The 19727-nt window shown below is 36.8% G+C and overlaps 1 protein-coding gene across 1 annotated transcript in view; it reads left to right on the top strand.

Moving 5' to 3' along the window:
• Positions 1–3874: 3874 nt before the first annotated feature.
• Positions 3875–19727, top strand: part of Galntl6 (polypeptide N-acetylgalactosaminyltransferase like 6) — a 1023973-nt gene continuing 1008120 nt past the window's right edge. Inside the window, exons 1-2 of the mRNA XM_041673878.1 lie at positions 3875–4943; positions 5366–5672. Of these exons, the coding sequence (XP_041529812.1) occupies positions 5535–5672 (138 nt within the window). The 5' untranslated portion in view covers positions 3875–4943; positions 5366–5534. The remainder of the gene's footprint in view (positions 4944–5365; positions 5673–19727) is intronic.

The following is a 19727-nucleotide window of genomic DNA, read 5'->3' as shown; positions in this document are numbered from 1 at the left end:
TAATGAGCCAATCAGTTTATAACTTATGAAGACCTCTGTGTGATTTTCTGTGGGATATATTGGCTGTGGAAACTGGGCAGGACAAAAACCCCAACAAGCAGCACGGCCCTCATGTTACAAAAGTGAATAGAACAAAACAAACAAATGAATTAAAAAAAAAACAAAGATCCAAAGAAAAAGCACAAGAAACCTATATAGACATAGAGAAAATAAAAACATTGATATACACAAATATTCCCTAAAAGGAAGGGGGAAATTGGAAAGCATAATATAGAAACAATAGACATGTAGGGTAAGTAAGATAGACAGAGAGAGAGAGAGAGAGAGAGAGAGAGAGAGAGAGAGAGAGAGATCAGACAAAAGATTGAGACAAAGAAATTTCAAATATACCATTAAGCTTTGTTTTGTGTTGGCCATCTACATCTGGGATGGAACCTGACTTTAAGAGTTATTTTTGTACCCAGTGAGACTTCATTAGAAAAAAATAAACTAGTTTTCATTTGCAATTGGTTATAAGTTGGAGATGGCTTCTGGGTTAGGGATGAGAGTTTTTTGTTTTTTATTTTTTCCATTTCTATTCTCAGAACTAAGTTCCCATCAGGCCCAGATGTGTACAAGTCCTGGGCATGCTTCCAGATCAGTTTTTAAAAACTAAATCAGTGTAGTTACACAGACACTAATCTCAACTTAATTTGGTAATTTATCCAGGTTTTCAAGATGTAAAACCCCAGAGTTCTGGCTTCTATGACAGGGTTTCTCTGTAGCTTTGCAGCCTGTCCTGGAACTCACTCTGTTAGACCAGGCTGGCCTCGAAATCACCTGTCTCTGACTCCCAAGTGCTAGGATTAAAGGTATGCACCACCACTGCCCAGCCTATCTTACATTGTTAAAAGTAAATTACTGTACCTTGTGCTGTATTTAAGTCATATTAAATATCAACAGCTTTTCATTTCGTGTTTCTAAGATTGACAGTAACTATATTCACCAAAGAAAGTGGATGATGAATTTTCTTTGATATATGAACAACAGAACTCGAATAGGTATTATCTTTTAGAATATAAAGTCAATTGATTTGTAAAACAAGTTTATAATCATAGGAAAAACTGAGAGTGGGCATATTTCTTTAAATCAGTTCTATGGTGATATATTGAAAAGTATTAAGCAATCAACCTCACTAACATTTTGGCAATCAAGGATATCAGATGCCACTCTTAAAACCTTAGTCTATTGACCTTCACTGCTTTCTACCTAGCTAGCTATGCCTCCTGCTGAACTCCTATTACTATATCTTTGGATAGCTATAATTTTTAAGGGCAACCTTGCACTCTGTGCAGAACCTTTTATTGAGTTCTCAATATTTTTCCTCCTTACCCCCCACCTTGTCCTGGATCTCAGGCTGGTGCTCTGACTGTGGAGGAAGTAGTCCACTCATTATGGGAAGCGGGCAGGTTTTGATTATTCCGTCCTGACCATGCATGCTTGGGATGCTTCTGTTGGGACCCCACCCTGCACACTGTAAGCAGCTCAGGTTACAGTTCTCAAGAGAAGATAAGTGTGAAGTGAGGCTGCTATCTGCCTCCTTTGATGACCATGCAACTGGCAGCCACCGCCCACTGCTAGCTATCCTAATCAGTCTCTTCTAATAACAGTATCTGTTTTGGTACAAGAAGCATAACTACCCAGTTCAGAGCAGCTAAAATGTAGAATCATGAAACCACAGGAGTTATTTTTAAGTCATTAAAGTTTCTGTTAGGAGATGTAACAGGCAAAACCTTTTTACCTTATTAGAAGTTGGCTCAAAAGCTTTATTCCTCCTTTTTCATTGTTACTCAAGGTCAAACTGTCTTCCTCCATTTTTTTTTTCCTGGAGTTACTAGCCTGTTGCTAGGCACATAGGGAGGTGACTGCCTCAGGCTGTCACATGAATCATAAGAAGATGTAAGAAATAGACTTCTGCTATGAAGCAGTGTTATTTAAAGCTATAAGAGCTTTTTTTAAATTAGTATTAATATCTATTTTGAACAGGCTTACCCATGTCCACAGAGGCATTAAATACATCTGTATTAATTAGTAAAATTAGCAATAATATAGGGGTTTGGGGAAGATTCATTCTAAAATCTCTCATTATTTAAGATTTGCATAAGGTGGTAATATAGTTACAAAATTATAAAGGGACCACATAAGAAAAAACAAAATTGTATAAATCAATACTTATTACATGTGGGCGGCAAAAATGATGGTCAAGAACCATACTGTAAACTCAGGGGTGATCATAATAAGATTGTCTTCTAGGAGGATGGAGAGTTAAGAGTACTTCCTTGTTATTGCAGAAGGCCCAGGTTCATTTTCAAGCACCCTATGGTACCTACCAACTTCCTATAATACAGTTAGAGGGATCTGAGGCCATGTTATTACCCCTACAGGGACTAGGCACACATGTGGTACACTGACATAATACTCGCTTTCATATATATATGAATATGTTAATATATGAAATATATAAATAATATATATGTTATAATATATGTTATATGACACTTATAAGCATACAATAAAATAAGTAAGCCTTAAAATAAATGTTGTTCTAGTGTCTAATTTGTACTATGCATGGACTTAACTTGGTAACATTACACTTTGGCTGGATACTGCATGCAACATTATCAACTAATATTAAACACTGAGATAGCATCCAAGTACATAGCCTGAGATTACCAGATCTATGGAGAGTATTGCTGTACCTTATTCATTAATTTTTATAGGGTAGAAAGGAAGAGGTATTTCTTAAAATGTTATTTTCATTGTTTAATTTTCAATGCACTTTAAAGCTATTTTTTTCCTATTCACATCATCAGTAACTGTATCAAAAGTGAAGAAATAACCAAAAACCTTAAATAGTTCTCCAAACACCTATCCTTGAGAGTTAATTTATTCTCAGACACCTCTCCCTAGTGCATTGCTTAGCTCAGAAGAAGAAGGCGATTTAAAAATTATGCAGAACAGGGACGAGTATGTACATGAGTGCTTTGGCAGTAGTAGTAAAATCCTTTTCCCTCGAAATTTTTAAATTGCACTTGAGTAAAATGTAAAGGTAACTATTATTATTTACAGAGAGGGCACATTCAAAATAGTTATTAAATGTGTTTTGAAACTATTCTGAGATGCGAGTCACCCACAAAAACAAGCACAGCATATTTTTGTAGTCATATGGCCAGTCTTTATTGCTCCAGTCCATTCTAAATATATCGCATGAAGAGTTTAAGGTTTAAGTCTTTAAGATCAAATCGGGGGCTTTCTCAAGTGGGATCCTTGAGCAAGCTGGAGAGAGAAGGCTGTGGGGAGGAGAAGGCGGGGGAGGGAAATGAGAGAGAGAGAGGAGGAGAGGATGAGGGTGAATGAGAAAACCATCTGGTGTGTAGTCTCATACGTTTCAAGCAAGTGGGCATCACTGTCTAGACTGTAACAAAGAGGTCACCATGGTGTTCTGAGGGACTCTGGACATACCGATGCTACTCTGAAAAAACCTTATCTAAGTTCACACCGGGAATTAGGCGCTTCCGATCCCATGCAAGAGAGCACACAGGTTCCTGAGAGAGGCCACAGGTTCTCCCCTGTACTGAATCAGTATTCTAATCAGAAGGGAAGGGTCCCATCTGCTGGAGATTTAGTTCAATCCTGGGGTTTCTGGCTATTGAGGGAAGGCTGTGTGAGATCAGTGAGGGGCAGGAAGACCTCTCAGCTCTGCGTGGCAGGCGGAGCAGGCAAGCAAGGGCGGAGAAGCATCATTTAGTGCAGCCAAATCTCAACCTGGGCCCCAGGTGCTGGGCTCCAGGAGAGCTGCCTCTGATCTCCAAGGTGTTCTCGGGAAGTTGGGGCTAGAGAGCCGGTCCAGCGTGGGGATCCTCATCCTCCCTCCATGCAACGTACCTGTCCTAGGCTGCAGACCCACATTCTTGGGGAACCCTCTTCTCAGGGACCGGTCCAGACTGGGTTGCCTCTGTTCCCTGCCGCTGCCGCTGCTGCGCCTGCCTTGCTGCGATCCCACCAGTACCATGGAGGAATTCTCCCCTTGCCCGCCCGCTCTGGGCGACTTTGACTCCGGAATATCTGGTCTGGCGCCTTTTGGGTGAGCTCAGAGAGGAACCGGTCTCCTTACCGGTCCGAGATTACCCGAGGAAAAGAAGATCCCCTAGTCCCAGAGCTGCAGATCGATTTTTTCGTCAGCTTCTTCGTCCTCCGCCCCTTCCTCCTTGTCTCTGGGTTTGTTTATATAGCATCTGGCAGACGGGGGACAGTGGCCACCCTCGCCTGGCGGCTCGCCCTCCCCTCCTGGCCTCTAGGCTCCCGCACGTGGTAGGCACCAATATCGTTGCCAGCAGGCAAGCTACAGCCAGCGGGAGGCGGACGCCTGGGTGCCAGCGCCACGCGCGTTCTCGCCATCCCTCACTCATCCTCCGCGCGCCCTCTCCCACTTGTCTCTAAAGCCGGGTCACACTTGGCATTTGCTGCCAGCCATCCGTCCCTTGACGTGAAGAGGAGATCGGAAAGGAAATACTGCCCTGGAGGTGCTGGTGATGCTTCGCTGGGTTCGCTCAGTTGCTGGAAAAGAATGGTAACATGAACAGTGGAGCGTGAGAGCGTCGGCAGAGGAAGGGGACGAGATTGATGGGCGGAGAGCACACTTCTCTGAGGATCTCCTTCCCTGGACTGCACGAGGAAGGGTCATCTTTGCTCCTGCACTTCCTGGCAGGACTCAGCCGACATCTGTAGCCTCCTTTCACCAGGTTCCCAGGTCCCCTAGATGCTGCCTGCCGAGGAGTGGTCTGACAGCGCATGAGGATTCAGGAGTTTGTGAACCCTTATTCAAACATAGTTCTGACCTGGCTATGGTGGTCCTGAATCCTGCCTGGCAAGCTGGCTCCAGAGGGAGTTGAACTTGAGTTCAGGTGGGTTATCCCAAGGCAAGCAAAGGAAGAGCTGTTATAGGAAGATAAGGAAGGTGATTTTCCAATGTCAAAAGTGGACACTTATCTTCCAGACACTTGACTGGACCAAGCCACTCCCTCCCATTCAGTTCTCGCTCTTAATCTCCGACTCTACACCCCGGACCTCCCACACTAAGGGCGGGGGATGGTGGGCAAACAGCGACAGAAAAACACCTGCTATTTCCTGATATTTCTAGCATGCTCTTGACTTCCCCATAACTTAACATTACTCTATGAAACGATCGTATTCCCTCCACTGCTTTATATTAATGGAGGTCAATAGACTTAATGATTTCCTCAGTTGAGTCATGCATTTCTAAGCCAATAGATAATGCCGTCGTCATAGTTTTCTGGAGAAAAGTAACTGTGCGTTTGTTCTGCAGATGGCCAACTCCCTCTGAACCCTGCAGATTGGTGCTGAGCAGGCAACAAAAGTTTGTAGCTTCCCCTCAGGTTCTGGTGCTTCCCAGGAGACAAGAAAGGACTTTCCCATTACACACAAGAAGCAGACAGAGAGACTTCTCTAACTTTTCTCCACTGTGAGCATTTGCCATGAAGAGGAAACAGAAGAGGTTTCTGCAGATGACTTTGTTATTCACCGTGGCTTTAATTTTCCTGCCCAATATTGGTCTTTGGTCTTTATACAAGGATAAACACCTGGTGAAATCTGCAGAAGCTGTGGACCATCAGGTAAGTACCAGCCAGGGCAAGGGTAGCCGGAGGATGGGTTAGGTATATACCCTGCCTTGGGGGTAATTGGGGGAAATGTTATGGGGAGTTTCTCCCAAGTCCTCACAGAACGGATTTTACAGACTTTAGGGGACTTTGAGAAGGTCCTGGGTCCCAGTTACTGAGATGATGAATGGAATATAAAATAAGAAAGAAGAACTTGAGGTCAAGAAGAAAAGGTATTCTCTACCAATTGGCTATAGATTGGTTTTTGACTTGAAGTGGTTGGAAGGAAGCTGCCTTTTATGGGAAGCAGAAGTGGGGTTGATATAAGTTCAATTATAGCGATTGGATTTTGCCTTCTGTCTTGTGTGTATTTCCATATTAAGTACATCCGGTCAACTAAGTCGTTCAAATTTTAAGGTTGCTTTCAAGAACCAATTCGATGTTTGCTCTATTTTTAACTCTTTTTCTATTTCTCAGCAAGAAAAAAAATTATTATCCTGTGAAAACTTAAAGTCTGTCTTTTGTTTCCCCAGTTGCTGATGAGGTGTGGTAGTTAGTAGAGGCAATTATTAATATGCAATTTCTCCCAATATTTGACATGTTTGTTGCCAAAAAAATTTATTTATGTGATAAGCAATACACAGTGTAGTATTTTGCTTTTCTTCTACTTAGCATATAACAATTAGAATGCATATGTTTGCAACATGACTTAATCATGTCCAAGTAACTTTCACAGAGAATAAGAATTCCAAGTATCCCTCAAAAAATTCTGATAGAAGTCAATATTGTTGGAATCCTGCTGCTTAGTAAATAAAACTTGTATTTTTATATAAAAAATTTGAACAATGAATTATAGCTTACTTCATGAAAACAATATACTTTTCCATGTATTGTCCTAGAATATTAATATTCTTAATTTCATGGGCCATCACTCTTGTATGCTATGTACTTTTCACACATATAAGAGTCTAAATAATCCACTTCTGGACAACAGCAATGTGTATTAATTGTAATTGATTATTTGTTCCTATAGTTAGCAAAGTTTAATATACTGTTTATACAGTGAGTGGATAGTTGTAAATTATATGGAGGTGATAGGATGTTTTTTACTATGAGAAATCACTACCAATTTCTGAACTTTAAAGAAAACTATATGCCTTGGATTTTCAGTGCATTGGAACTTTGAGGGAAAGTGCTGACATGTTGATGTCAATACTTTCTAGTCAGACTAGCTTCAATTAAATTATGATGGGTTTTGTCATGTCAATATATCCAAAGGGGATGGAAACTTAGGCTGGGAACTCCAAAAGACAAATAGATCACTTACCTTTTCCAGTCTTTTATTCAGAGCAGAATAATGTCACGAGTAGCAGTTGATGTTTTACTCTCAAAATTTCTACCAAATTAGGAAAATATAAAAGAAATTTATTTTATGTTATTATTGATTAATTAGCAATACAATCTGAAGAATTTGCTGGAATAGTTAACATGAAACTCTAATTAATCTTATTAATGAGACCTTAACAAATTTTACTTTGGCTATTGATTTTGAGGCTTAATGAGAAAGCTGTTTGTCCATTGGCATAAAATAATGTTAATTTCAGCTGTGAATGAGTCTGCTCCCCATAGCAGTTTGCTTTTTTTGTGTTCTGATGACATGAAACTAATACTTAAGTTTCGGTAACAAAATGATGGACCTGAAAGGTATGGGTGGCAGAGAAGCAGGTAGTTGTACTTTCTGGAAGTTTCTTGCACCTTAGAGAAAAATGTTGAATGACTTCTGGAGATCTGGCAGCATAAAAGTTCATTGGAAAAGCTTTGAAAATTTTATAGGAAGAAAAGATACTGATAAGCTTATGATAAATATTCCTGTGTACACTATCACATCAATCCAAATAACAGTTTCACAATTTTTACTTTCTTACAGATAAAAAAAAAGTTATGGAATATTCACATCCTTATGTAATTTTTGGATGAATAAAAGATAAGTCATTAGTAACTTTGGCTGAATCAGAAGCAATTTGTGATGACACATACTTCATGTTTTGATATCAGGATATAATAGTTTGCTAATGTGTCTGTTTCAGTATTAGAGATTTATATGCTGTTGGTTTGCACACAGGTTTTTCAATGACGACTTTAAACTGTGTTATTTACTTTCAGCAATTCACTTTTGAAAGGCATTCTCGGAAATCATGTGCCGCTACCTTTATCTCACTGTTGTAAAATGCTAAGGATGAGACTGATAGCAAATGACAGCACCGGCAGCCATGAGTACTGACGCTTTTCAGAACACATGCTGATAGGAGCCAGGATATTTTCACAGCTGTTGTGTGTGAAAACAATCAGGGTTTCTTCTTCACAAGGGTTGAAAATTCTATATGGGCTTAAATAAGTATATCATTACACGGAGTAGCAGGGAACTACCTCAAGATAAGAAAGTTATAAATCATGAAATCATTGGATTCTTTCCCAAATGTCCAGATAATTTTTTTTTCCTTTCTATCTTTTGCCAGTTTATAACACTAACACTCTTTCTACATAGTATCTAATTTAAATTGTATTTATTTTGCAATGTGAGATCAATTGAACAGAGATAATATATAAGACACAGGTCAAAACTGAAAACTATTCTCATCTTTGTAAAGCTTAATATTTAACATATTCTACTACACTATTGCAAATTATTTATGCTTACAGTAGTTTTATCTTAAATACAGTGCTTGTCATAATTCTTCTTAATACCAAAGAGGAAGAAACAAATTATATCAAAATTAGCAAATTATTCTTTAAATTGTTTTTTATCATAAATTAAAAATATTAATAAAAATGCAAGCAATTGAACATTACAAGGTTGAAATCAAATATCTAAAATTAATATTTGGCATTTTTGGAATTAATATATTTATTAACATGTTTTTAATTATTATGACTATATGCTGGTTTAAGTTGACTTAACTGCTCATTTTCTCTTTTTGTTGTTGTTAAAAAATATTTCCTTATGTTATTTAAATAATAGATCTGTTCAGTATAATAAATAACAGTTTATTGATTGTAACTATGATATTTAGATGATAATGATTGATATGTGATTGTTGTGTGACAAATCTTAATTTTCTCTTTCTTTTTAAACATTTGAAGTGCTACTATTCTCTGGATAATATTGCTCCACTACAAACTTGGATCATTAACTGCGTTATTGGATGATATGTAGAATAATGTAATAACTTAAAATCAACTACTCCCCTTATAATATTATGTGTATTTCCCTTATTATATACTCAAGTGTTTGTGGGAGGACTCCCCTAGAGATTCTTATTTTTAAAAATATTCAATAAGTTAACCAGCTTTACAACTAGTTTGGAAATAAGAGTTACAAAAATAATGCAAGACTTTTCACAACATAAAGAGGCTTTTGAAAATTTGCAATTAAAAAAATTAAAAGATGTAAGATCATATATTTCTAATCACAGATTTCTAAGAGTTTTTCAGAATGAATAACATACAAAAACTTATGCTTGCGCTGAGTTTTCTGACATAGGAGAAAACAACAAACAAATCACACAACAAAATTTCCCAAACGAGTGGTCATATGGGCTTTTTTTATATTTTCATGATTTCAGGATTTATGTTTATATCATATATATGTTTATATAATATATCATATATCTGTTTATATCACATATCATGTTTGACATATAATGCGATGCATAAATTCCCAAGAGACTCCCACCGTGGATGTGGAATTCCTATTCCCTAGTTGACTTTGCAACGTGTGATACTTTTCTTCACCCTCTCCCACAAAATATCCTTGTTTGAAAGAGACACTAAAGGATCTTCAGCTTTTCCCAGCTCATCCAACATTACCAATTTCCTCATTTTAGCGGTAATACTCCTTTTGACTGGAAATATTATTTTCTTCAACAGTGTGTATGTATTAGCTTTTGTTTTTTAATATAAACACAGGATAATTAGTACCCAGCCTATATAAACTGCTTCCTGCATTCTTCTGTTACATTAATTACTAAAGCTGAACAAAACGTGTGTTCTTTTCCCATAAAGCATCTTAGATATTGGAAACACTAAAGACAGGAAATGAAGATTAATAGTTTTCACTTTGAAGCAGGATAGCCCACTCTTAACATGACACACGTGGACTGGTCCGAGCTGTTCTTCATTAACTATAATGCGCATTCTAAATTAGAGATTGAAAGGAGCTTCTTTTATTTAATTTATTGAAAATTCATTCCAAAATCACTATAGAATGGCACCACACATACACTTGTAACAAATATTTTAATTATTTCCCATGACACAGGAGATCACTGTATGATGAGTTCATCACATTCCCCTGTGGGAGATCATGTTACATACTATGCTTTGCTACCAATCTGATGCAAATATAAGTAAGTAAGTAAGTAAATGAATAACAAACAACTAAATAAATAAATAAAATCAAAAAACAAAAGATGAAGTAGTTTTTCTTTTTCCTCTTCTCATGTCTGAGTCACATATGCTATGTTAGATCGATTACTCTCAGATAAGTTATACCATAATAGGAACTGAGTCACGCTGGAAGACGGAGGGAAAGTACGAGAAAGGCTGAGTAATTTAAGACAAGTGCAGAAGCACACTGAGTGAATTGTTAGGCGTAGCCATGACAACCTTTAGGAAATTTTCATCCATGTCTCTTCGTAAATATTTTATGCCAATGAAGATTGTCAAGGGGACATCTAGACTCACTTCACAGCAAAGACTAAGAATTAAAGTAGGAAAAAGGCAGTTCCCTCATCTAAAACTGCGTGTGGAAAGAGATATGGGCACAATTGTGATACAATGATTTTTCCTTTCTTGTCTTGCTGAGGGTGAAGACAGTAATAAAAGCATATTCAGGGTCCATGAAGCTGCGTCAGAGGATGAGGTTGTAATCATCAAATCTGTATGTTTGTGTGTGTGTGTGTGTGTGTGTGTGTGTGTGTGTGCTTGCAGTACTCCTGTATAAACTAACATGTATAGGATAATCAGAGGACAGCACTAAAGAGAAAATTAAACCCAGCCTTAGAGCAGATATTGGTTAATCTCCACCTATCACACTATAAAGCTCTGGATTCCAAGGTTGTCCTCACATGGAACTGTAATGCCTGAATGGAAGCAGAGAAAAAAGTGTGGTTGGGATGATGATCTAGATATGTTTATGTAAAGTTTATGAAGAGATGTGACATCTGCAAAAGATCCAAATCACTTTCTTTAGCATGCTCTGTTACGGTAATAGTGTCTGTTTGTAATAAATTCACAAGGTGGTGGCAGAGAGAGGATACAAGTATATTAAGGTTTTACTTCCAATATTAAAGATGAAGAATGAGGGTTGCATTAGCAATTCTCTCTATTAATATGTATTCATGTCACATACTCATCTAACAGTATGCATATGTTCAGGCATACAGCCTCACACATGATCTCACTATGAAACTTTTCATACATCCAACTATCACATTTTCTACCACATTTTAGCTATTGAAGTTTCTTGTCTTTCCAATGATTTGAATCTATAATAGGCTGTTAGTCAAACCTGAAGCACCGTTTAAATATTGTTGCTATAATCCTAGGACACTATAAGAAAGACAGAAAATGTGTCTGTCTCTGGAAATCTGTGCATCTACATAGCAAAAGAGGATAAAAACCACAAAAGGGTTAAGATGCTAGAGGCTGCACACATAATGAATAAAAAAACTCAAACTTTAATATAATTGATGTAATTGTGGATTCCATAGAGTGTGCTGGCAGCGATCAACTGTTGTAAGCAGGGTTGGCCTCTCAGTGAGGGTCACTAATGTTGATTTTAATTCGTTTAAAGAATCGAAGTATTCATGAAATAGTATTTCAGATTTTGAAGTCTTGAAAGTTAGAGGTAATTATGGTAATGATTTTGAGTACTTTTATCATATTAAAATGACCAAACTGACAAGATTGTCACATAAGTTTAAATGAGGTGGGTGTTATTTCTGCTTCTTTTTGAAATTTCCCCAGTAGTAGAGTATAAATGAACTTAAAAGTGGAAGAGATACTAGTTTCCATAGAATTTTTGTTCTCTTTTAGTAGAGCATTCTGTAAGTTTTAGAATCAAATTACGTGGGTTCAAATTCTCCTTGCCTAATTTAGCATTTGACATTCCATAGATCTTCCTCACCCCAACACTTTTACAAGATACTTTTCTTGTGATGATGAAGTAAGGATTAAACACTTAACATCTCAAGAGCATGGGAGCAGGCACAAGGGTATAGATTATTGTTAATCATAGTATGACTATTTATAAGCAATCATTGCATTTTGCAAGGTAATTAATGTCAGTATAGAAAATGTTTACAGGTGTTTACTTCCTGTCAAGATGATCTAGAAGAGCAATGCCATCGATTTACAGAGCATTAGTAAATAAACAAAAGGTATCTGGAAAATAAGAATTTTTCATTGTTTTGGCTAACACTCAAGTAAAAGTTGTTGACATTTTATAATTTCTCGCAAAACACTCACTGAAATTCTCTTTAGCATATTGTTTTGAAATAATTTGAAAATAAAAGTTTTTAGCAGAAAATTTTAAAGGAGAGAGAGTTAGAAGAAAGTACCCCAATTTACTTTAAAAATAAAGTCTGTGTTTCACACTCTGGTGTCCCCTCCATGTTAATTGTTTCAAGAACTCTGTTTCCATTTTCCTCTTTAACTTTTGGTCATGGAAAAGGTTTCATCATTGGTAGAAATCTGGTAAAAAAAACAAAAAGCAGTATACTACAGTTACTTTATAAAATTATTATTCTCCTAGAGGTAGAAGATGAATAAAGTCTTCTATAGTCTGCTGATTCTTAGTTTTTAAACAGCTAATTGGAAATACAGCTGCTATTTACAGAACAAAGAGAGAGTCATTGCACTAAAATTTTCTTACCAAGTTATCACATTTAGAACGTGAGAGAATAGCAGCGTCTGGGCTCAGTGACCTTTCAACCAGCTAAGGTAATCAGGAGCCCCACCCACCTAAGCCAATTGTAAGGTGCTAGAACTAGTGTGAAGTAGACTCACATACTTTTAAGCTCAAACATCAGACACTTCGCATGCAAAAGTGTATCATAAGGCACAAGTTATCATCTTGAATATCAATTGGATAATTGGGAGACTCAGACTTTATTTCTTTCATTAAGGAGGAGTTGAGGAAATTAGGTGAATTCCTGCAGTGATTATTCCACCAATATAAAAGATTGATAGTACATACTATTCACCATATAGTTCACTACATTTGAAATTCTGAAATCAACGCACATGAGAACTTTTATGCAATAGCTATAAAATACACACAATAGTAGTGCATAAGCAAAGTCAAAGCATACACTTTCAACTTTGATTATATTATCTCACTAGTTGTGTGATCTCCAGAAAGTCAGATTATCTTTCCATACATCATATTTCTAAAATGGTTATGCGACTGTTCATGCTTAGTTATGCTGACTAAAAGGTTAAATTTAGTTAATATATGCATTTGTTTAGCAAAGTGGGTTGCACACAGTAAGCAATTTGACATTTTTGCTGTTATATTACACCAGCCCATCATTCTTCTAGAAAACAGGTTGGTGAAGAGGGGAAAGTGTGTTTTCTACAGCCTTTATTTCATCAGTCATCATAATATTGAATTCTTCTTTCCATGTTTGACTTTACATATGGTTGTTTTTGAAATGTGATTTAAAGTGATTTTAATTCTTGTTTCCCTCATTTTATTCTTAGAAAGCCAATACAGAAATAATGTTACTTCATTTAAAAGGTTTTACACCATGTACCTAGGACTCACAGAACTAGATGATGTGAGAGTGTCATATATCAATCTGTTGATTTCATTGGTTAAGCAATAAAGAAACTGCTTGGCCCTCATAGGTTAAAACATAGGTGGGTGTAGTAAACAGAACAGAATGCTGGGAGGAAGAGGAAGTGAGCTCAGACTCGACAGCTCTGCTCTCTGGAGCAGAGACGCCATGCTCCCTATCCCGGGCAGATGCACGTGATGAAGCACCAACCCAGGATAGACGTAGGCTAGAATCTTCCCGGTAAAACTGATGCTACACAGATTATTAGAGATGGGTTGAGCAGGATATCAGAATTAGCCAGTAAGGGCTAAAGCTAATGGGCCAAACAGTGTTTAAATGAATACAGCTTGTGTGTTGTTATTTCGGGGTATAAGCTAGCAGGCAGCCGAGGTGCTGGGGACGCAGCCCAGCTGCTCCTATTACAACAACTAGACAATATATATGTCTCAACTAATTAGATTCCAGCAAATAATTAAACTCTTCCCAGATTATACATTCAGCAATGTATACTAAACTGATGACTGCCCTTTACACACACACACACACACACACACACACACACACACACACGTTTTGTTTCATCTGGTCCTTCCTCTAGGTATTATTTCCTGAGTGTGTGCTCTGTCATCATAGAAGTAACAATCTTCTCGCAATTACATCGCAGCATCAGTCTCGCTGGCCAAAGAATACTGTCAGGAAATGTCTTCCAGGTCAAGTATAGTATTATTTTACAGGCCTCGAGCTGTAACAACATTGATCTGTTTCTAAAAGGAAGGGAAAAAAAGAATTATGGTTTCTGAAACTACAGTTGGGCTACATCACCATGGATAAGTATCTAATTCCCTCTTCTAGTGCCTCCATGGGAAAAAAATTGTTGGAAAGAAAAAGGGAAAACTGAATAAAACTGGTCTTTGTGAGAAATAATCATTCTTCTATTCTGTAGAATGTGCACTTTCCTCTGTTTTAGTAATATAACAAAATAGTGTTGGAATAACAAATATGGAATGAGTCTGCCTCTTCTTCATGAATTATGAAGGAACTTTTAAATTTTCTTTTACAATTTGAAAGAAAATACATTTTTGAAGATTGTTGATATTCCAAGGAAAAGATAATATGTTTTAACATATGAAGTATGGAGAAACATTGCTCAAAGACAGTAGGGAAGTTTGATTCAAACATTTCTGGAAGCAGAGGCATTTTCTCTTCCTTATACCTTCCTCTTTTAGTGCTTTGAATTCTCTTTTCCCTTTTGAAATTTCATTGAAAAATAATTTTTCCTGGGGATTAATTTGATCAGTGCTTGGCTCCATGATTGGGCAAACTTCTGCAAGGCTTTGAGAATGGGAGTTGTTTGAGTCTTGAAAATGAGTCTGTTGAATATGATACCAGTGATTGAATGGTGCATATCCAGGGAAATTTTTTTGGTTTTGTTTTTTAGTTTAATCTTCTGAAATTTATTTCTGTAGTTTTGTTTCTAAGACTGGGAGTAATATCCATATCCCAAACTATTCAGCACAAAAGTAAATATTGCTTAGTTTTGTCACCATAAAAGACTAACAAAGTCCACACACATTTTATAAAATGCAAACTTCCACTAGAAAACCCACAACACCATCCCCAAATAACTCTAAATTTTCTTAACTCTCTCATGTTTTCCATAGCTGCTTTTGTCAATCTTTCTCCACTCAACTTTCCCATGCTGCTTTCTTCAGTATTGCTTCATTCTTCGGGAGATTACTGGATTTTTATACTGGAAAAGACATAGGATAATACGGACAGAGAAAGAGTAGCCTTTGCTTGGCTATTCTCCCTGTTTTCTGCTAATATGGAAAACTGTCCCTTGATTTAGGATAAACATGGATCCTCTACCCAGATATCCAGAGTGTGGGTCACAGTTGTTCTTAGAAAAATAAATAAATACTATTATAATCTTGTTATCAGTGATATATCATCCATATTAATATTTAAAGATAAGTGTTCTCCCTTTAGTGATGGGTAGTCAGATGCAACAGAATAAAAGAAAAGAGAAGGAAACATCTTCCATCGTAACAAAGCACTGTTGCTATTGTTCCTGCTTTGTCTCTTTTAACCAATCAAATGATAGATCCAATTACAGGATTTCTACTTCTGTTCTCTTCAGTCTGAATCTAAACTTTATGTTAGCATCATTCACCAACTTTCCTCCAAATCATTTGGCAGCTAATTCTACCAGCTCTTGTCGTTAGTCATACCACTTGATGGAATGTTATTAAACACCACCTTCTGTTGATAGCAGTCTTTATCTGGGGAAAAGAGATGGTGGCACTCCACTGACAGGAATGGAGCTAGGAAACACTGAAACAAAGGATGGAGTAGAAAAGGTACACATCAGAGTCATCCTTTATTGATACTTCAGTAGTCTTCTTCACTGTATAAACTTCTTTTCTAGTTGTCTGTGCAGACTGCTCTCCTCAGTGGCCACCCATATATATACATATATATACACACACATGTTTGTCCATGTACTTTAAACAGTACTATCACCAAAGGCTTTGAACAAAAGCCTAGCACAAAGACAACAAATTAACCTTGGTCTTATGTCCCAGTTGACTGATTAAAGAGAAGAAGGATGACAGAAAGCAAAGAGAGGATATTCAGTCAATGTACACTGGAAAGAGGGACAGTGACCCTAAGTTTGCCTTTTTGATTTATGGGAGAAGGAATTGGATACAGCAGAGTAGGAAATACGTAATAGCTTAGTGTTGGTCCTGTTCATCCTTGCTCAATTTTGCTTCTGCAAACTGGTCCTTTAGAAGTTAGTAGAGCTCTAATCACTTGAGTGGAATGACCTGACTCCCATCTCAACTTGGTCTGTCCCATGTAGCTCTGTTGTTCCTGATATCCAAAGAGACTGCAAGTTGAAGACAAGAACTGAGATCCTTTGGGGGTTTTAGGGCATGGGATTTCATAAATATAGGCTAAATGACACTTACCATTTTATTTAACCTTTAAGTGAAATAAAGTGGGCTAAGATGAATCTCCAACTTCTAGATAGATGCGCTTTAAGCGATTAATATACCTGCAAGTAAACTAAGAACACGATGGCAGATGAGAGACAGATACAAGGAAGCACAGAAAATTACTCGTGCTCCCAAGTGAGTAGTCAACATTTTCCCATAAATGTGATTTCTAAATACTTCTTCCTACTTAGATACTTTTTAAAAAATATTTTGTGGAGGAGATCTGGACAGTTCCTACTTCTTGTTCTGTTTTTCCTGAGCTTCTCTCCCTGATCCTCATGACTTCTGGTTGTAAGTGTATGTTGTCTCCTAAATTATTACTACTAACTGCCACTTTGCTCCAAGAAAGACTGGGCAAAAGAACCAAAATTCTAAGCCTAGATAATTAAACTTTAGATGTCCAAATTAAATTCATCACCCACTTGCAGTCCCTGAGCTCATTTCACATCTCTTATCTGAATAATGGACAGTATCATTTATCAAAGTTCAAGGCCTGATCATTGTAACTGGGCACTCAGTATCTTTGTTTCAAGTTCAGTTGATTACTAGCTAGATCTTTCTTCTGCTTTTTGTTTGTTTTCCTTCACTTTTCTGGCTGGATCCTTTCACATCTTGTTAGCACCCATGTCACTACCTAGTTGGGACTAACATAAACATTTGATTGTGAGCATGGATGCTGCAGCTTGGTACTTGATCCTCCCACCTGCCTACAAATCTACTCTCAGATAGACCAGAGTTGTTTATGAATAGCTATTAAGAAGAGACTGTTAACATGGGGTTTGTAAACCATTAGAATAATGTTCAGTTCTCCAGTACAGCATAACCAGACAATCCTGGATGTGAAGTCATGTATGGCCACTTACCAGCTCTGGCTTCAACAACCTTACATTTCACGAAATTTCCTGAGACTATCCTCAACTATTTTCTTCACATGTATTTCAACTTCAGCCTTGCATGGCGAACTTACCTTGACTTGTTGGATAACTTTTCCATGCTTCACCTACTTGGGTTACACCATTTTTTAAAGTTTGTGTTAATCCTTTACTTTTCTCTATAATTATAAACACATTAAATCTTTATATTTAGTATATGTTTACATATTTATGTATCATTAATATATAAATTTTTAGAACCTGATGATGGTTTGAAGTGCGTTCAATAGAAGATCTGTGCACGTCCTCTGTAATCTTTATGGCAGTTTATTGGGTAAATGGCATCTGCAGTTGTGAGTAAATACTTGTAGCACAGAGACACTCTGGACTTTATTTTTCATTTCACTCCTAAAGCTTTTAATGAAAGTCACATGAGTAGATTTGCTGCACTGAATGAAGACATAGACAGAAGGAGATGCAACATGAAAAAAGAGGCAGAAATTGAAGTTATCTATTCTTCCATCAAATGCATATAGAGAAGAAAATCTAAAAATTAAGGCAGGGATTGGAATAATATAGTCACAAGCCAAGAGACACAGTAAATGCCAATAACTGCCAAATCAAGAAACCACATGGAGAATATTATGGTACTTTTAGTCAGAGGACAGCCCTACAAAAGTTAGATTTTGTTCGAGGCCAGCCTGGTCTACAAGAGCTAGTTCCACGACAGGAACCAAAAGCTACGGAGAAACCCTGTCTCAAAAAATCCAAAAAAAAAAAAAAAAAAAAAAGTTAGATTTCAGAATTTTGGCATCCAGCATGTATTTCTATTTGAGACTAAAAGGAATTTATTCTTTGTTACAGCAGCCTCAGGAAAGTAATATGTTAGAAATGATCTCAGTTTCCACATTTTGGTTTGTCTTAGCATTATCTATCCACAGAATAGGCACTTGAAAAGTATTTTCTAAAGAAATGAAGAGTCAGAGGTGCAGTTGTTCTTTTCATAGATTGAAAATTAAGTTGTATACATTTATAACCAAGGCATAACTCAAAATGTGTTTAAATACATGTGGGTACTACTAAACAAATAACAATATAAGACAAACTATTGTCACTGCCTTCTCATGGATTAATGTTCCATGATTTTCATTTTCTGTCAACCCTATCCAATTTAATTTTATTCTTTTAGGACAAGATAATGATTGATATTAAAATTGAAACTCACAGTAAGATTTACTCCACCATATACACTTTTGGGTGTCCTGTAGAAGACATTAATGATTCCAATAACATCATTCAATGTTTATAGTCACATTTAAATTAGTTACTCACATGTCACCACAATATAATCACTGAATGAATGAACACTTTTTCTCAGTATGACAACATCAGTTATATACTAGGATGCGTAGTCAATAGTATACATTTTAATAGAAATAATGTAATTTAGAAAAGGCGTATTTACTATTAAACTAGTTACAAAAAGATCATGTAGTTGAGTTCATTAAAACCACCTACATGGGAACACTAAGAAGCCTACATCATTTACAAAAGGTATTATTTTGTAAGTGATACTGATATATTTCAAGGGATTTATTTGAATTTGAGTACTGTCAGACATTAAGTACATTATTAGTTTGAGCCTCCAGTGTATGAAAGTCCTCTTTGGAGGAGCTCCTTTCTTTTTGAAAAAGTCTCCCCTGGCTCCTCTGGGTTCATTGTAATTAATGGTGATATAGCATAAACGTGGAAGCAGGGGAAAGGAAGAAATTCAAGGGTAAAACTTATGAAAGGGATTAGGAAGAAATTACAAGCACTAGAACAGATACGCCGAGCTTTATTCAGGAGAGGCATATTAAAGGCAGGGTCTCCAGGGGATGTGTCTTACTGTTCCGGTAATTAAATAGTATTATGTTTGATGTGGTGGCTCCACATAAAGGAAATTCATAATGTGGAATTACTCCAAGCACATTAATTATGTCTCCGGTTTGAGGAGTATCTGGGCCAACGTTGAAATTCGGAGCTCTTTATTTTGACATTTCTAACTCTCAGAGACCTAACTTTGACTTTCAGTTCCACTCAATGGCAGTTCACCTCGATGGTGTATTCAAAAGTCTGATGTTTGTCATCTGTGTTCAAATTTTAAAGCTGTGTGAAGGGGAAGAAATTTGTTTACATCAGATCTTTCCTTTATATTATTGGTAAAATAGCAAAAATATCATTTGTAAGTATTCTTATAGTTAGAAAAAAATGTTCCATGACATGACACCATATATATATTTGTAACAAACATGAAATGGCTGAACTATGTCAGTCACTATATGCAAACATTATAAATCACTTCTCTTACTCAATAAC

This window comes from Microtus oregoni, unplaced genomic scaffold, assembly GCF_018167655.1.
Source record: "Microtus oregoni isolate MIOR12 unplaced genomic scaffold, Mior012 000024F_ref0000369, whole genome shotgun sequence".
NCBI lineage: Eukaryota > Metazoa > Chordata > Mammalia > Rodentia > Cricetidae > Microtus > Microtus oregoni.
The sequence above is the reverse complement of the archived record's forward strand: the minus strand, read 5'-3'. Positions and strand labels throughout refer to the sequence as shown.